Source organism: Camelina sativa, chromosome 3 (genome assembly GCF_000633955.1).
Source record: "Camelina sativa cultivar DH55 chromosome 3, Cs, whole genome shotgun sequence".
Classification (NCBI taxonomy): Eukaryota; Viridiplantae; Streptophyta; class Magnoliopsida; order Brassicales; family Brassicaceae; genus Camelina; species Camelina sativa.
Genome location: NC_025687.1, coordinates 7,563,272 through 7,580,516, shown reverse-complemented (window position 1 = coordinate 7,580,516; position 17,245 = coordinate 7,563,272). Strand labels below are relative to the sequence as shown.

General features: G+C 37.9%; 6 protein-coding genes across 8 annotated transcripts; 3 read left to right on the top strand and 3 right to left on the bottom strand.

The window, feature by feature from the left end:
- LOC104775787 lies at positions 1,615-2,496 on the top strand. The gene is made up of 2 exons (XM_010499712.2): positions 1,615-1,938; positions 2,028-2,496. Exons 1-2 carry the CDS (start codon positions 1,691-1,693, stop codon positions 2,239-2,241), a joined length of 462 nt encoding a protein of 153 aa, XP_010498014.1. The 5' UTR covers positions 1,615-1,690; the 3' UTR covers positions 2,242-2,496.
- On the top strand, positions 3,273-4,674 carry LOC104775786. 2 transcript variants are annotated; one of them, XR_766076.2, is made up of 4 exons: positions 3,273-3,811; positions 3,984-4,059; positions 4,156-4,262; positions 4,401-4,641. XR_766076.2 is itself a non-coding variant. In XM_010499711.2 (3 exons), the coding sequence occupies exons 1-2, from the start codon at positions 3,403-3,405 to the stop codon at positions 4,236-4,238; spliced, it is 492 nt and encodes a 163-aa protein (XP_010498013.1). In that variant the 5' UTR covers positions 3,275-3,402; the 3' UTR covers positions 4,239-4,262; positions 4,401-4,674. The 2 variants fall into 2 exon arrangements, 1 of the variants encoding a protein (XP_010498013.1); XM_010499711.2 differs by lacking the exon at positions 3,984-4,059 and having other exon boundaries at positions 3,275-3,811; positions 4,401-4,674.
- LOC104775784 (putative pentatricopeptide repeat-containing protein At1g16830) lies at positions 4,810-7,418 on the bottom strand. Its single transcript, XM_010499710.2, has 2 exons — positions 7,327-7,418; positions 4,810-7,064 (listed from the first exon to the last, which is right to left on the bottom strand). Exon 2 carries the CDS (start codon positions 6,744-6,746, stop codon positions 4,908-4,910), a length of 1,839 nt encoding a protein of 612 aa, XP_010498012.1. The 5' UTR covers positions 6,747-7,064; positions 7,327-7,418; the 3' UTR covers positions 4,810-4,907.
- LOC104778749 (reticulon-like protein B23) lies at positions 7,201-8,175 on the bottom strand. The gene is made up of 4 exons (XM_019239775.1): positions 8,150-8,175; positions 7,921-8,062; positions 7,646-7,715; positions 7,201-7,437 (listed from the first exon to the last, which is right to left on the bottom strand). The coding sequence occupies exons 1-4, from the start codon at positions 8,173-8,175 to the stop codon at positions 7,328-7,330; spliced, it is 348 nt and encodes a 115-aa protein (XP_019095320.1). The 3' UTR covers positions 7,201-7,327.
- Positions 10,666-11,997, bottom strand: LOC104775783 (protein FAM32A-like). 2 transcript variants are annotated; one of them, XM_010499709.2, is made up of 3 exons: positions 11,907-11,997; positions 11,204-11,364; positions 10,666-11,106 (listed from the first exon to the last, which is right to left on the bottom strand). In XM_010499709.2, the coding sequence occupies exons 2-3, from the start codon at positions 11,352-11,354 to the stop codon at positions 10,826-10,828; spliced, it is 432 nt and encodes a 143-aa protein (XP_010498011.1). In that variant the 5' UTR covers positions 11,355-11,364; positions 11,907-11,997; the 3' UTR covers positions 10,666-10,825. The 2 variants fall into 2 exon arrangements, with proteins under 2 accessions (XP_010498011.1, XP_010498010.1); XM_010499708.2 differs by having other exon boundaries at positions 11,204-11,361.
- LOC109130251 lies at positions 12,159-17,208 on the top strand. The gene is made up of 14 exons (XM_019239773.1): positions 12,159-12,496; positions 12,665-13,049; positions 13,221-13,337; positions 13,426-13,505; positions 13,632-13,778; positions 13,885-14,033; positions 14,109-14,239; positions 14,342-14,464; positions 14,571-14,644; positions 15,071-15,649; positions 15,740-15,848; positions 15,977-16,114; positions 16,460-16,753; positions 16,912-17,208. The coding sequence occupies exons 1-14, from the start codon at positions 12,372-12,374 to the stop codon at positions 17,206-17,208; spliced, it is 2,748 nt and encodes a 915-aa protein (XP_019095318.1). The 5' UTR covers positions 12,159-12,371.

The following is a 17,245-nucleotide window of genomic DNA, read 5'->3' as shown; positions in this document are numbered from 1 at the left end:
TTTTTTTTTTTTTTTTTTAAATGTCGACAAAACTGATAGGAAGAGAGGAAGAAGAAACACTCTGGTACTTTTTCTCTCTACAAGAGAAACAAACAAAACAAAAAAAAAAAATGTAAATTCAAATAATATAATGTAGTGTTTTTCAATCTCAGCATTAGGAAAACGTACTTTTATCATCATTATAAACATTTAATCATTTGTAAATAAGCTTCTTTCCACCTAACTTTCTATTTTTAAATCTACAATATTGATATATATTTTATTATAGCAAGGTATATAATACATCTATATCAATATCATGGGAATAAAAGTATCTAAAAATAACTCATCCTTTAATCCATTTTAATCGCTCGTAGGAAAATAATCTTTTTAATTGTTCTGTAAATAAACCACAAAAAAAAAAAAAAGTTGGATTACACAAGAAGAACTGTTATATTTATGGCGATAATTTTTCCATAGATATAATTTATAAACTCTGTTCGGTAGTGTGTTCATACAGTTTGATGGTTATGTGGGCGATTAGATTTGTCAAATGTCTTTTTCTTTTGCTCATTGGTAATTGAAGATAAGATGTTTTCTTTTCCATAAGGCAGAGACGTGTTATTGGTTTGTTTTATTTGGTCGATTTATTGGGTTAAGTTACTCTATTGAATTTGAAAGCTTTTCTTTCAAGCAAAGTAAAATTCGTAATTATGATTGGTCACATCGACTGGTTAGTCAATCTATTACCCCGTTAATCAAGCTCTATCATAACTCTTAGTATGATTTTAATCTGTATCTTGAAACTTAACATCTAAGACTATAAGAGATTAGGTTACATCAACTATTTTAATCAAAGAGAGATATATACAAATTTATGAATTATTTTTGCAGAGCATGTGGTTTCATTCATTAGTATGCATTATGCAAAAAACCTCGACGCGCGAAAGACACGTAATATCTAATAATGTAACTCATTTATAATGATTGAAGCAAGACGAAAACAACATTATATACTACAAAATAAACTAGATGTTTCTTAAAAATGAAAATAACCAAAAGAACAATTTTGAGTCAGGCCTTATTAATATTAAAACATCTATAAATAATAAACACAAACGTGGTTACCTGTCTTGATGCTCTCTGGACTGTATAGTTTATCTTAATCAAATCAAACCAAAGGTGTATAGGTCTCGTCATTTTAACATTTTTTTTAATCACAACATAACACTGACCGAATATAAAAATATCAGTCACTTCTTGATTTTTCAAATTTGGGAATTTAATAATTGTTTATCATGATTAGTCACCTAATGCCGTGCCCTTACGTTGGACTACCAAACCAATTAGAGTTTTACGCTTTTCTTTTGTCGTGACATAATTTCGAAATGATAAATCGAAACGGTCGGAGAATACCGGTTGGCTCAACTAAAATAAACCGGTCGGTTCAAAAATGAAAAAACGAAATAATCTGAGAGTGGTGAAACACCACGTGTCTCAGTGTTCCATGGGCCACCTCACTCACCGATTCACGTCGGTAGTTTTGTCGTTGCGTGCTTAACCCGTTGGACGCGTGGTATGTCCCTACCAAGACTTTATGGCCGACTCACTTGGCAAACTCAAACCCCTTTTAAGTTTGAGTTTCATCCTTTAGGTTTCTCTTACTGCATTAATTTAAAAACAGAAAAAACAACTAAAATAATATCTAAAGATGGAAGAAATAGTAAAGCATGGGAAAGGTTTTCACTTGCTATGCATATTCTCTATCTTCTTCATCCTCTTCGTATTATCAGCACACGTTTCGGCTGATGTCGATTCTCATATGAGAGGGGTGCCAAGTGAAGATAAAACGACGACGTTCTGGCTAACTAAGATTAGAAGTACTGGTAAAAATTACTGGGCCAAACTCAGAGAGACTTTGGATCGTGGACAGTCCCACTTCTTTCCTCCGAACACATAGTAAGTATTAGATAAATTACTCTCAAATCTTCCTTTGGTTCGGAGAATCTTTGTTTTGAACCGTTTCTTGTATATATATGTATATATAGCTTTACAGGAAAGAATGATGCCCCGATGGGAGCCGGTGAAAATATGAAAGAAGCGGCGACGAGGAGCTTTGAGAATAGTAAAGCGACGGTGGATGAAGCTGCTAGATCAGCGGCGGAAGTTGTGAGTGACTCGGCGGGAGCGGTGAAAGAAAAAGTGAAGAGGAGCTTTTCCGGTGGAGCGACGCCGCACCCGACGGGTTCTGAAGAGCTATAAATTAATACGCCTGTCGTCTTTAGGTTACGGGACCCTTTTATTAATGAAAATAATCAGTGTGTTTTGTTCTATTGAGTATTAAACGGCGCAGTTTTGGGGGATGATATCTCCGATCCACTCCACGTCATATGCTTGTCTCTCTTGTATGCATAATCACATCACATGGTTTCTCCTTTATACAACGACCAGATCCCACTTGAACTTATCCTTCTTCGTATTTGTTCACGAATATAATAATATTTTAAAGATTCTACATTTTGATGAAACAAAACTGGGATCTAATTACGAATGTGTTTTTTTGCATTGAGGATTCGATAACTCATAATCCATATCTAAAACCTATAAAGGTTAATTATCAACCTAGAAGGAAACGTAGCCTAGTAACTATAAAAGGATGGGTTGTCCACAAATTAAAAAGGGAGGGATTAGTCCCTCTCGTATATGCTATAAAGTAATAGTGTTCTTCTACGTATACCATCGACGCAAAATATCGAATACACACACTTTAACAAAAGAAAATTCCAATACGGCCGAAAAATATATATGTCTATTCCAGAAATATCTATACAATATTTTTAAAAGGCTGGGAATATAATATACCAATAAGACCAATTATTGTGATATATGACGGTGATTCAACTAGTCTTCGATCGTTGCTGAAAAATAGATATTTTCCATCACGTTAGAATTTAGATACACCTTTTATTTGTTTAATTTTTTACTTGTAATAAGAGATTAAAATAGTGATGAGAGACATACATACGTATTTGGTTTTTACATCTTTCACAGTCTTGGTCGTTTGGAGGTACGGTAACAAAAAGATAAACACAATTTAAATTTCGGTCCAGATTCATACGTTTAAACAAAATACGTATCTTGTTGATACATCAGTCTATGTAACGCCCCTTAGGATTTAAAAAAGTCTAACCATGGGCGTCCTAGTAAATCCGTGGATCATCCGTATACGGTACTTGAAAAAAAAAAAAAAGACAGCTAATTCAGTTTTAAGTCGGCTGGAAAGTAAAATAAAACCAAAACAAAATTACGATAAAAAGGTGGGAAAAAACAAAGCTTTGTCACAACATTATCCAAAACTTTAATTACAGCGTTGAAACCGAAACCCCGATCTCGTTCGTCGCTCTTTCCTCTTCTCTTCTCTAGATGATGATGATGGCTCGATCTCTTTCTCTTTCTAAAGGCCGTCTCGCCACCGCCGCTGCATCGTCCTCTCTCCTCCCTTCGTCACACATCGTCTCTTCCCGATCTCAATCCTCCCATCGCCGTGTCGATCTGTACGAAATCGATACCGCTGAGGCGTCGCAATCGCCGTCGGATCCTTTGATTCAGAAGCTAGAGGACGCCGTTCACCGGATATTCGTACGCCGATCTGCTCCTGATTGGCTCCCTTTTGTTCCCGGTGCTTCGTATTGGGTGCCTCCTTCTGGATCTGGAACCCAGTCTAATGGAATCGCTCAGCTCGTTGTGAAACTCGCGAATCCGTTAACCGATAAAGAATCGTTATCTGCTAATTCTTCTCATGGATGGCCTTCCTCTGATTATTTCCTTAAAGGTTCTTATTTTTGTTACCTACCTATCTGAATTTGATGAAAATGCATTTTCATGGATTTTTAATTAGTGCTTGTTGATAATCCATTTTTTTTGTGATTAGGAATTGGAATCTTTAATATGTTTAAGCTTTTTAATCATCGTTAGCTAGTTATTGCTCGATGTTGTTGTTACAGGTTCTGATTGGGATGTGATTTACATTTAGAGAATCATTCATTATTCATATAGGCAGTATCGTATTTGGTGGAGCAGGTTCTTTTTAATTGATAGCTGTGTGTTCTGAGAATCGATTTTGGTGTCGGTCATTCATTAACATTAGTGTTTTGTTCCTTTGTGTGGTTTATTTAGGTGGTACACCTAAATTGATGGAGAACAAGACCGACAACACAGTTTCAAATACTGAGTCTCACTCCGAGGATGAGGAAGTGTAAAACATAACCCCACTTCTCGTTTGGGTGAGTGGTTATTCACCCTAAACTTAAGTTATGATGACCTTAATAATGGAATGGTCAAACCACATTTCTGTATCCATGAATCCTTAAAGAGTCCAAAGTTTTTTTTCCTGAGGTCTTATGATTTTGTTGGGTTTTCAGGATCTGTAGATTTGTCAAGAACAGGAGCCACCGGGACAATGAATTCAGACGTCCAAAGAGCAAGTGCAAAGATGCGATATAGAAGAACCATCTTTCTCTATCTGATCCCGAAATGTGGGAAAATTGAATAAAGAGTAGTAGTTTGTTGTAGGTTTCTAGCATTTCCTTCTGTTTAAAATTAAATGTGTAACCTGTTCCTTTTCAACAGTTGGTGTGTATATATATTTCTCTTTCCTTGCTCTTTCAGTTATTAACAAGTTGTTTATGTTGTTAATTGGAAATATGAGGTAATCTAACCTAGTACGGTTTTTATACTTGACGAAAAGAAATTGCAATCTAATTTTCCATTTCGTCTCTCTCTCACTCATCCCCTTCTCTTGCGTTTTTCTCTCTGGTTCCTTTACAAATGAGAAATTGTAAACTAGTGGTCACATTTTTGATGATACAGTCTATAAAATGTATAATTACAGCGCCAAGCCAATTGTACATTATACATTGTCCTCCACCTCAACCAACAGAAACAGCTAAATTATCGTCCGAATCAGAAACATCCACGTTCTCTGTGAAATCCGATCTCCATTTCTCAAAAACCGATCTAAACTCAGAGAAATCTCTGCGATATCGAGACAATAGACTAATAACTTTAAACTTAGTATTAGGATCCAACTCAACTCCCTCCTCAATGCATTCCCGTAAAATCTTTTTCACTTTCTCATTCTCTTTCTCCTTGCACAAACCAGAGATAAGAGTCCTGTAAGTACGTCGATTCGGAGAAACCCCATCTTCTTTCATCTCGTAAAACAAAGACCAAGCTTCATCGATCCTATTCGCGCGCACAAGCCCCTTCATAGCTACTGTATACGACACAACATCTAAAGGATACTTCTCCAAGATGCACCGTTTAAACAAATGAATCGCGGTAGTGTATTCACCAAGCTCTATGAGACTGTCGATTACCGCAGTATGAAAATGAGCATCGAGACATTTGTTCTCCCGGATTATGATCTCATACATCTTAACAGCCTCGCGAGATGCTCCTCCTCGACAAAGCGCAGTAAGATAACCAGTAAATGTATAACAATCCAAGGCAAAGTCTTTGTTAGACATGCTGCGGAGTACTTTCAACGCATACAGATTGTGACCAACCTTGCTGAAACAGTTCAAGAGTATGTTTCCAGTTACCAGATCAAAATCTGTTCCTATACCGCTGGCGATCCTAGGAACGAGATCAAACTCCCTGGACAAAGATAAACTAGACAGTATTGAAGCAAAAGTATACTGATCCGCCACAAGTTTCCTTTTTTGCAAACTGGTGAAAACGTTACGAGCTTCTTCGAATCTTCCGAGTCTAGTGAATGTTTGTATCATCATATTGCAAAGAACAATATCTGGAGCTAAACCTTGGGATTGCACAATACTTAGCAAACTAAACGCTTCGTTAACCATTCCAAAATCCATAAACCCTTTGATTAGACTAGTATATGTCACGAGATTAGGAGAGCAACCGATCTGAATCATCTTATTGAACAGATCAACCGCCTTTTGCGGCTCTCCTGATCGAAAACAACCACTAACCAACATGTTCCAGACATGAACAGAAACAGAGATTCCACTAGATATCATCAATCCAACCACTTGAAACCCTTGAGCGACGCAGCCTTTTCTACAGCACAGTCTAATAATCTGGCCAAACCTCTCACCGTTAGGATAAAAACCTTCTCTAATCATCATCTTCAAAACTATCTTAACCATAACTAAATACTCTCGACTGCAAAAATGACACAATGCAATGTCGAAACTAAAGAAATTTCGAAAACGTATCCCTTCGAAAATTTCAAGAGCTCCATAAAGAAGATTGAGTTTGAAATGAACATCCATCATCATATTCATGGCACGAGCGTTGGGCACATATCCGAAACCATTCATGCCATTGTAGACCTCGATAGCCTTATCGTAGATATGACCACGCCAAAAGATCTCCAACAGTAACAAGAAAACACGAGGCTTAATCTCACAACCAGATAGCTTCAGTTCCTCTATGACTCGATCGATGCTATTGTATTGCCGAGTTAGTTTCTCAACAACACTAACCATGTGATCAAATGCTCGATCATCGTGGAAGTAGCTGTTCTGCTTCGCGCACCAGAAGAAGTAATTCAAAGTTTTGAGATCGGATGGTGACTCTCGTAAGTAAGAATACACATTATCGTGCGTGAGTGGTGGCTTCGGAGCAATTCTTGGAGAGTATTCACTTGGTTTCGTGGTGAATTGATCTTGAACCGAAGAGAGACTGAGTGTGTTAAGGATTCTCTTCCTCTGCTTCACCCAATTGCATCTCCATAGCATTTTACCCGCGACTCCAAGGTCGTAACCATGAAACGATTTTTTCTATGGGAAAGTGGAAACTTTTCTGGGAAACCCAATTGAGATCGAGGACAATGTTTGCGACTTTGAAAGGAAAAAAAATCGCCGGCGAGATTAGTGAAAGCAAGAAACGGGGGAAGGGTTTTGGTTGGGTCTGAAGAAGATTTAGGAGGAACACTCGAACTTGCGGCGGAGCCAATAGATGACTATACCGGATCCGATTCGGTACTTATGGAAATCGGTAGACTCCGGTTTAAGATTTTGCTTTAATGATTTTTTTTCTTACAGCTTGAGAATCTCCTGAACACATCATCAACAAGACAACAACATGATGAATTTATAAAACTGATGGTATCATTTGCTTAGAACATACAGTCATTTAATTTTCAGCAAAACTTTGTTACTTTCTTCCCTAATTAACATTGATAAATTTAAATTAGGAAAAATATTTATTTAATTAGGAACTGCAAGAATTATTACAACTATCCAAAGCTATGAACATGGGTGGTGGAAAAAGAACAAAAAAATAAGAAGAGAACAAGTTCAGATAGTTTGATTGTACATCAGAACTCCGAAGGTGTTTCTCGTTCCAAAATCTCTCGGTTTCTTCGGTTCAATACGGAGTTTCGATCGGAACTCTGAAAAAGCCTGGAGAGACAGAACAAACATAGTCCTGTTGTAGACAGAAGAATTAACAGAGTCAGAAACAATATCTGCAGATACATTTTATAACCGGAAGTAGTAGAAGAAGAAAAGTATCAAAAATAAATATTGAAAGCATCATTCCACATTATCTTTATATTCATCTTTATAAATGCTACAAGCCTACAACATAGCGGTAAGTTAGCATTATGGTTGAGAGCGAACCGTAATGCTTTTACCTGCATAGGCAATGGTAACCCCCGACATGATTCGTCCTAGAGCTGCCAAGAAGTAAAGACAGACCACAACCTGAGAGACATAGCACAGGCGGAGAAAACAAAAGTTCAGTTTCTAATTCTGCCACTAAGTATAAAAACCAGAGAAATGTATTGCATCGGTGTGGTACTTGACTAATTGGGTAAAATCACAACTGACAGGTTTCTGCGGAATCTTAGTCCATCTTCTAGGCTTTAATAATGGGTGTAAACAAGGAAGAAAAACAGAATGCACTTGCCCTAAGAAATAGCCTCTTGTCATGTCCGGTTGCTGCAACCCGCAGAACGGATTTAGCTGCTCCAACAGTATTAGCTACGCGCGCAACAATGTTACATGCTGTGTCCTGTGATATTTGCCACTCTAATGGATCCACAGGTACTCTTCACCCAAAATATATTTGTACTTTGTAAAAAACATTCTACTTTCGAGAATACAGGAGATTCTTTGTAAATCATCAAATCATGTACACTTTTCGTGTTGATGACTTATACATTGATCAGATCAAGAGGGATGAAAAAACCCCCAAGCTCATGGTTATGAATATCAAAAGCTAATACATTCACACATAAGCTTGAGCTTCGTACCCTAATTCGTTAGATTGAAAGAAAAAGCAAATCAAACAAGTGATTATGTGAGATCAAACACAGCAGAAGCACACTCAATTTGAATTTGAACAGATCATACACCTAAACAAAGAATTTCACAACTTTTCACCTTCAACAGACAAATTGGAGACGTATGATTAATCCCAATACTCAAAACAAAAAGATTTTGAAGAGATTTCTCAAATTTTAGGGGGGGGNAGAAATAGCCTCTTGTCATGTCCTGTTGCTGCAACCCGCAGAACGGATTCAGCTGCTCCAACAGTATTAGCTACGCGCGCAACAATGTTACATGCTGTGTCCTGTGATATTTGCCACTCTAATGGATCCACAGGTACTCTTCACACAAAACGTATATTTGTTACTTTGTAAAATCATTCTACTTTTGAGAATACAAGAGAGTACTTATAAATGATCAGATCAAGAGGGACGAAATTGATAGAATTATGAGTAAGACACAACAAAAAAAAACCCCAAAGCTCATGGTTATGAATATCAAATGCTAATACATTCACACATAAGCTTGAGCTTCGTACCCTAATTCGTTACATTGAAAGACAAAGCAAATCAAACAAGTGATTATGTGAGATCAAACACAGCAGACGCACACTCAATTTGAATTTGGAACAGATCATACAGCCAAACAAAGAATGTCACAATTTTTTCACCTTTAACCAGAAAATTGGAGAGGTACGATTAATCTCAATACTCGAAACAATACGAATTTGCAGAAAAATCTCAAAAATTAGGGGGGGATCTTACGAGACATTGAGTTGACGGAAAAGAAGGCCGAGGAGGGCGAGGGAAGATAAGAGAACAATGAGAACGTCAGAGAGGAGTGAGAGAAGAGTCGCGTTCCGATTAACGCAATGGTAATACACTAGCGTCCCGCTCATCAGCAATCCGATCGCCTTTCCCATTTCTCCCATCTCTTCTCCTCTCACAAACTTACCGTTTGCTTCCGACTTTGCGACGAGTTTCGGTTTGGTTTTTAATCTAGTGCGTTGGTTCTGAAATTGGGGTCGGTTTGGTTAAAAAGGAAATTCATCAATTTTGCAATTAATTGTGGTTCAAGTTGGTTTTCTGTTCTTTCCAGAAAACCCAGACAGTAGTGCAACGCATGGGCGACTCGCGAAAGCCCAGACAGCAAGCTATCTTGACGGGCTTTCTCCCTTAAAAAATAGAGTTAATATCGTGTGGACCGATGGCCCACATATCAGATATTAAACTGATAAGAACAGATACTACACTTGATCTTAGCCAAAAGGCCGAGAAAGGTATGAGTTGTCAGTTGGATCCGACGTTTTATTTATACCACTCGGGTTAGAGCGAGAGTTTCCTCATTCACCGATGTGGGACATAAAACTAAACTAATGGCGTACGAGAGAGTAGGATGTGGACGCGAGTACAAGATTATTATCCCCCTCTGTAATTCTCAGAATCAAAAAACTTCTACAAACTCTTGTCATTCATTTATCAAATGTACTGTTGATTTCAGGTTCTCTTGTTGTTGCCGACGGTATGGCCAATGGCTGGTGCGGCTATGTATGAGTTAGTTAGTGCTTGGTACTTAATAAAATAACTTAATTGGTGAAATTATTAGGCTGGAAGGCCACAATCCAAGGTTAGCTTTCATCTTCTTATTTTGGTATAACTTGTTTAAAGTCAATCATCTCATTTTGATACATTTCAGATGGTTGTCTATTAGGCATAGGATCTCTAAACTTGCATCTTGGTATTTTTCTTAGAACACACAAGGTTTTGTGGTCTTTATGTTGTCTTTGAGATGGTTCAATTGCAGCTAATTTGTATTTGTGCTCGAGCTTACAGGCTACTATCAGTAGAGCTTGGACCAGGAATATTGGGAAATATCTTTTATGGAAGTTGGCTTCAGTTGGAAACTTAAAAAATTTAGATTGGAAATAACATTACCAGTTAGAGATTCGAGCTTCTCACTGTTGCTGGATATTAATCTGGTAACTTTACAAAGGCCTTTGAACCTGAAGACTATTGCAAAAACATATGGTACATCTCTCGCGGGTTCGTCTGTTCCAGCTCTTCACAAAGATTGTCTTTGGGAGTTCCAGCCAAATAAATTTGGTATTATGTTTACCGCACAACATTACTTTGTTGAGCTCTTCCTTCACTTAATAAGAGATACCCTTCAGGGATCATCATTCCATTTGTTCTCTAAGTTGCATTATTGGTCCTTTAATACTGTTTATACTTTTGTCCACAAGATAGTTGATTGATCTTCCACAAAAATCAGTTTCGTACGACATGTGGTTCAAAAAGGTTGAAATTCTCGCTAAAACTTTATAAATTGAGGAATGCAGAAGAATTCTCGCTAAAACTTTATAAATTGAGGAATGCAGAAGAAATTTTTGCAAGAAAATGTGTTCTTTTGGCATTAGAGTGTAGAGAGGTGGGGATTACATAATTGAAATGTTGTAGGAATAAACATAACAGACAACCAACATTAGTTTGTTTAAAGATGCCAAATTGAGAAGGAGAGTAAAACAAAGCCAAGGAAAATCTATATTAACCAGGTCCGACTTTGGGGATATCGTAGTGCTCACTCATGTTAGCCAGATACTGATTGAAATCCTCAATCCTGTTACGGTGAGACTTGTTGGCTTCCTTAGCTAGCTTCTGCACATCCAATCTCTGTTTCTGCTCTATGTACCTTCTTTCTGCAGGCGTTAAGAGTTCATCATCATCTTGCTGCAAGTTCACATCCTCCCTCAAATTTTCAATCCTGCCCGCTTCTTCACCTTCTTCTTCTCCTTCGATCAATTGACCCAGTGCTTCTGTGCTTTCTCCTAATAGCCAAACAACAACATATCAATTTTCCATAGTCCATGAATGTTAAGGAACAGTTAAAAGACATGTTATGAGAAGAAAGTGGTCGAGTCTTACCTTCAATGAGATCATGTTCAGTAATTTTAAGAGCTTGTTCTTCCTGTTTCTTATGTTTCTTCTTCTTCTTCTTTACTCCACCTGCTTTCACATCCAAAGCCTTCCCTTTTAGCTTCAGCTTCCCACCAATAACATTTTCGTATGCTGACATCTCTTGGCTGCTTGTAACAACACAGAACCACAAAACACAAATTTAGATTTACATATTGGAAGCCAAGAATGAGACTTAAAAGCTTTTGATTTCATTGATGAGGTTCGTTAACAGACAAAAGACTTTGTGGCACATTGAACAGTAAGATCACAAATATCACAAAACATAAATTTGGATTTTGACAAATTTGAAGCCAAGAATGAAACTTCCAAGTCTAAAAAGCTTGAGAATTGGTGACTTCTCAAGAAATTTAAAAGCAAAAACTACCTAATTCAACAAGCAAACGGAGAGCACAAATCATCCCTAAACCTTTTTCTTTCTTTCCCCGTGTATCACCCAGAGATTTTAGACCTAGGCGCTGAACACGAGTACACGACTAGCAAAGGAGCCATAGTAGATCTATATAGTGTATATACCCTAAAAATCAACAGAGAATCCGTAACACCGAAGCATACTCTACAAGGTTTCCATATAGATAACAATAACAGAACAACAATCGAAGCAAAAGCATGTAATTGAGCTAAAACTCAAAACCCTAACCCAATCAATCACCTGAAATCGAATGAAGATGTTGCAGAACACGAGAGAGAGAGAGAGAGAGAGAGAGAGAGAGGACGAGGTTTATTTAAAACAAAAAGACCAGAAAAAAGGAATTATTTTCTATTTTTTACAATTTTCCATTCAATTAATATAAAGCCCAATAGGCCCAGTTTATTTTTGTTTCCCACGTTCGAGAAAACGAGGTCGTGTCATTGTTTTTTTTTTTCTCCCTACGCTCGCTTTTTTCTCCCACTAAGGCAACAAACAGTAAGGGCTTTCAAAATTGGTTCTCCTCCTCTTTGAAATCAAAAAGTATTTGTCGACGAGAGCCAAGAAATTCGCATTAAGCGATTTCAATTTGGTTCCTCTCTGTAACATCAAAAACCCTAATTCCAGTCGCCGGAACTTTTGACTACGGCCCTGTTGGATTGTTTTTTTCTTCTTCCGCCGTTGTTTTAAATTGAGAGCTTAAAAAAAATGTCGAGTAAACTCTCAAGTGGAGAGCTCTTGAGCCGGTGGAGGAGAATCGAGGAAGACGAAGAGGAGAATGACGATTCTGATCCCTCTGCAGTACGACGTCTTAACCAGCGCAAAGAACAATGGTTTGTTTTTGCTATCTCTCTCTCTCTCTCTCTCTCTCTCTCTCTCGCTTGCTCTGATAGTTCATTGTTAAAATCGATTAGGAATTCGAAACTTAGACAAAATTTAGCTATTACATTGCTTTGATTTCAGTTCTAGCTGACCTCTTTTTTGTTTTCGATCTCGTTTAGGTTTACAGATGCATTCACTTTATTGATATCATTGCCCAAGGATACTCATATTTGGTGTGGGCATGGGGATGTAATGGGACCTCTTATAGAGACATTCTACAATTACTTCAAAGATGATAGAGTTGATTCACCTCTCAAGGTCTTGTGGAGGAGAATCTCTGAAGAAATGCGGCTTTGTGCTCAATGCATTTGTCAGCACCATCAGACTCAAGAGATGTATGAAAAAGAGTATGAGTGTTCTTCTGTTGGTCCATTGCTTGATGTGTTGCGGAAACTTGATGAGGAAAGGGTGACTAGGCACTTGCAAGAGATTAACTCGAGAATTGAAAAAGGAACATATGATCCGGATCATCACCATGCACAAGTTGTTACTGTTATGTACGAGGTACAGTCAGTGGTCTGAGATTTTTCTGCAATAGTTTGCTTTTTCTTTACAATTATTGGATTGTTATTTTCATTTGATGAATCATTTGCGCTCTGAATCCTCATGTCACATCATTTCTTTGCATCCTGAAATTGGCATCTTGTAACTTGTGAGCCTTGTTTCTGGTGTCAGGTTTTGATGTTTCCGTTCTTCTTTGATGATATGTCCTTATGCGATGAGTTTGAGAAATTTATTGAGTCAATCGACAACATTCACGAGCTTGCGTTTGCTGAGAATCAAGAATTTCCGGTATGTTCATATCCTCAGGAGAGCTTCTCGTGTTTCCTATTAAATAATTTATATGAATTGGTGTTTTCTCATATTTCATCCTTTTTAGGGTGTGTATGCACTCCTTTTTCTCAATAGAAGGGTGCGTATAATTGGTTATCGCTTGGCAAGGGCCATGGGAAAGTTGAGGTATATTCCCCTTTTTAATACAGCGACTAAGTAAATTCATAGCTAACTCTGTTCTCAGGACTGTCTTTAGTGCTTGTGAAATTTTGATTGCTATCATGTATGTGATATTATCTGCTATCATGGCAGGTCAGCAACACAGTTGGAGCGCCTCCAGCCATTGCTCAAGAAATTCATTGGAATTCTGGAGATGGAGGGACTGCCTTCTGCGTCTCAGGAGCCAAGGCCGAGGATTTATCTAGATCGCTCAGCCATATGGCTTGGGATGACATCATTGTAAGAGTTAGTGATTAATTCTCCCCTTATAGTTTTATTTTTCGTTTACTGTTTTCGATATTATTCTTGATTTGCTGATTCCCTGAATTTTTCCCGCTTCTTAAAGGCTTGAGTTCTTAGAAGGCCCTGCTTTTGAAGAGGGGATATTAGAGCCTTATCCCATTTTTGTCGATACAGTGTTGAATCATATAAGCGGTGATTCGCCTGAATTTTCGTTGGCTGTTAATTGCCTAAAAGAGCTATTTAAGACACTTGGTATGGTAACTATTGTTTTTTTGCATATCTTGAAGCTCTATATTATGTTATTGACACATTCGCATATGATGAAAGGTTGTAAGCTCTGGCTTAGGTCTACCTTATCCCCAAGTGTGATGCGTAACACATTGTTGGGTCAGTGTTTCCATACAAAAGCTGAGAAGATCCATAAAGCCATTTTTGATCTTTTCCAGCCTCTATTACAGGCAAGCCTGCATTAGTCTCTCTTACATATATAATTCTCTAATGAGATTGACATGACCTCATATTACTAACCTTGCCATAATTTTCATATCTTGTTTGTCCAGTCCCTTGAAGCGTTGCGTGATGGTGAGCATGAAAAGCAACGTAGACACTTTCTCTACTTTCTCCTTCATCAGGTCCCAGTTAGCAGTAACTTCAGCCTTTTAGCAAGAAGAATTGGCCACAAGGTAGTTCTAGTTCTTTCTCACGAACACACATCTGTGGCAATTTTTATCTTGGAATGAAGCTCCATTAAATTCTTATCTTTACCGAACTTCTGAAATTTATCTTCAGATTGCTCTTCTTATTGTACTCAGAGGTTACAAGATGAACCCACCTTGCCCTCCCTTTGAGTGTGCACACATGTGGTTAGTATAACTGGGCCTATCATTTGTTTTGCAGTTGTTTGTTGTGTCTGTTACTTTCTTAAGGAATTGACTTGTCTCTCATCCTTGGTTTTATTATATGACATAAATGATATTTAGTAGGATGGTTCTAGTTTCATATATATATATATATATTTATAGTTGTGATCGTTTATTTCTCCTGGCAACTTGCATGTTAGCTATAGCTATATATGCATGCCAACTATATTGACAGTCCTATGTGGAGAATACATAAAGTACACTGAGATCTATTTGCAGCATGCCAAGATAGATATTTTTCATGTTTTGAATGCTGTGTTCGGTGTATTGTCCCGTTCGTTTTGTATGTTTGGAAATATTTTTGCGTATGTTAGATAAAGACACTAAGTTCTCACATAGACAATTCATGGAAGTCAACTGATTTAACAGGGGCCCATCTCTTGTGTCGTCGTATAAAGATTCTTCACTTCATATTTCATTGCGGCAACCTGCTATTGATCTTGTCCAAGCTATCTTGGTATCTGATGCAACAGCCTTACTAGCTGCACTGCTACGTAATAATACTGGTAAATATATGGGCGATGAGTTGCAATATGACGACGATGACAGGAATCTCCCATTTTCCCATACTGCTGAAGATGTAAGTGATCGTCCCTGGAGTGACTTTACCCAGCAGAGCAAAATTACCCTTGGGGAATGCAAAGAGTGGATGTGCATCCCGATGCTGTGGATTTCTACTCTTACAAATACAAATCTTCTAAACCTTCCAGTATCGCTATCCCAAGCAGTATTTTGGTCTCGATCACGTTTTTGTTTGGTGGAATCTGATAAGAATGATGAAATGACACTTGATATAGAAACTTGGCTTTCATCTTCTGCTGTTGAAATCAAAGGCACGCTTGGGTGGAAGGTAGCAACAGGATCTGATGACGGGGGCCCAGGAAAGGAGTCCAAAAACTCTGTGACAGTATCAAAGATGTGTCTTACTTTGACACGAACATTGAAGAGGTATTTTTGCATTTCACTATTGTGGTAAGAACTCTACTAATCTTTCTATTACGCTTTGTAATACTGATTTTTTGGATTTTGAATATGTAGATTGACCACTTGTTATCTGGTCCAAATGGGTGAAGAATGTCGAAAACAGTGGACCTGGGTACCAGGGATGGCCGAAACCTTCATCCTTTCTCTTTCAGACCCAGATGATGTACGTAACGACCTGTAATGATTGCTGGGTTCCATTATAAAAGATAATTACTTGATATTTATTACTCTCTGTTTTGGTTCTTTTATCTTTAAAGTTGAACATTATTGCTAGTTTATTTTTGTTAACAGAATGTAAGGCAATTTGGAAAGTCTATGCTGGAACACGTTTCAAATACCAGAGGTCTGTCTTGTGGGCTGAAGTTTCTCTGCTCTCAAAGTTCACACCTCCTATTCGTTTCTTCCGGGGTTAGACATGTCTTACAGCAGGTAGGCAGCAACTAATTTTCTTTCAACATATAGGAGGATATGCATACAATGAGTCCTTTAACTATCCATTTTTAAGTTTTTCTCTCGGAATGCAAGTACAGTAGTAATCTGCATCCTTTTGCTCTGTACGTATTGTTGTTCTTATTGTTAGTCTTTGTTAAGGCTACAAATCGTCCACCCTTTTCCACTTTCGAAACTGAAAGTCTAGGCTGAACATCTCACATTCTATTTGTGATGTTTAGTTTTTTTTTTTATGTTTTAAGATGAGTGTTTAGGTAGATTAATCTCTGACTGCAACTGTTCTTGTATTGCTTATATCTGTTTTTTATTTCCTGATTTGTGCAGGTCCATTTGAGCTCCGTTCTACAAAGCTTTCAGATCTTGCACCATTTTTTCTTTTTATTGTTTAAGTTGCTGAAGGAAGAGGAGGTGGCAATTACTGAGGGAGTGAAGAGTTCGGCAGGGGGATTTTTGAGGCAACCGAACTTTAATGCTTTGCCCGTGAGAGAGGGCAGAAATTCCTCGAGTGCTACGCCGGAATTGCTGAAGTTTCATTACTTGCTGGCAGAAGTTGCATGGGGCGTGATAAGGAAGTGCCTAGTTGAGGGAAAGGCTTTTATCCATCAAAGTATTTGCCAGGTATTATTAGAAAGTTCTCATGGTGAACCTTGGTTATACTTTTATAGCTTGCTCTTTATTCTACTGTACTCTTCAAATCTCATCTTTGAGCTGTATGTGCTTCATATGGATCGAGTCTGCTTTTTTTTTGCTAAGGTTCCATTTTTATAATTTGGCAGATGACATGTGTGCGTTTGCTTGAGATTCTTCCTGTTGTTCTGGGAAAACTTAGAGTAAGCGGTGAAAACTCCTGTGATACTAGAGGAAGTTTGAAAGATGCATCTGATCTTAAATGGCTTCCTGATCTCATTGATTGGGGAAGGTCACAACTTAAGGTTGTTGTTGCGTATTGGAAACGAGCATTAGTGGCTCTGCTAGACATCTTACAAGGTTCAAACAGTGACGCTTGTTCCTCGGCTGTCCAAGCTATCAGAAATGTTCTACTCTCTGGTAAGTGGTTTCCTGCTTGTCGATAGTATATAACTGCCATTATAAAACTTGTTTTTCTTCCCC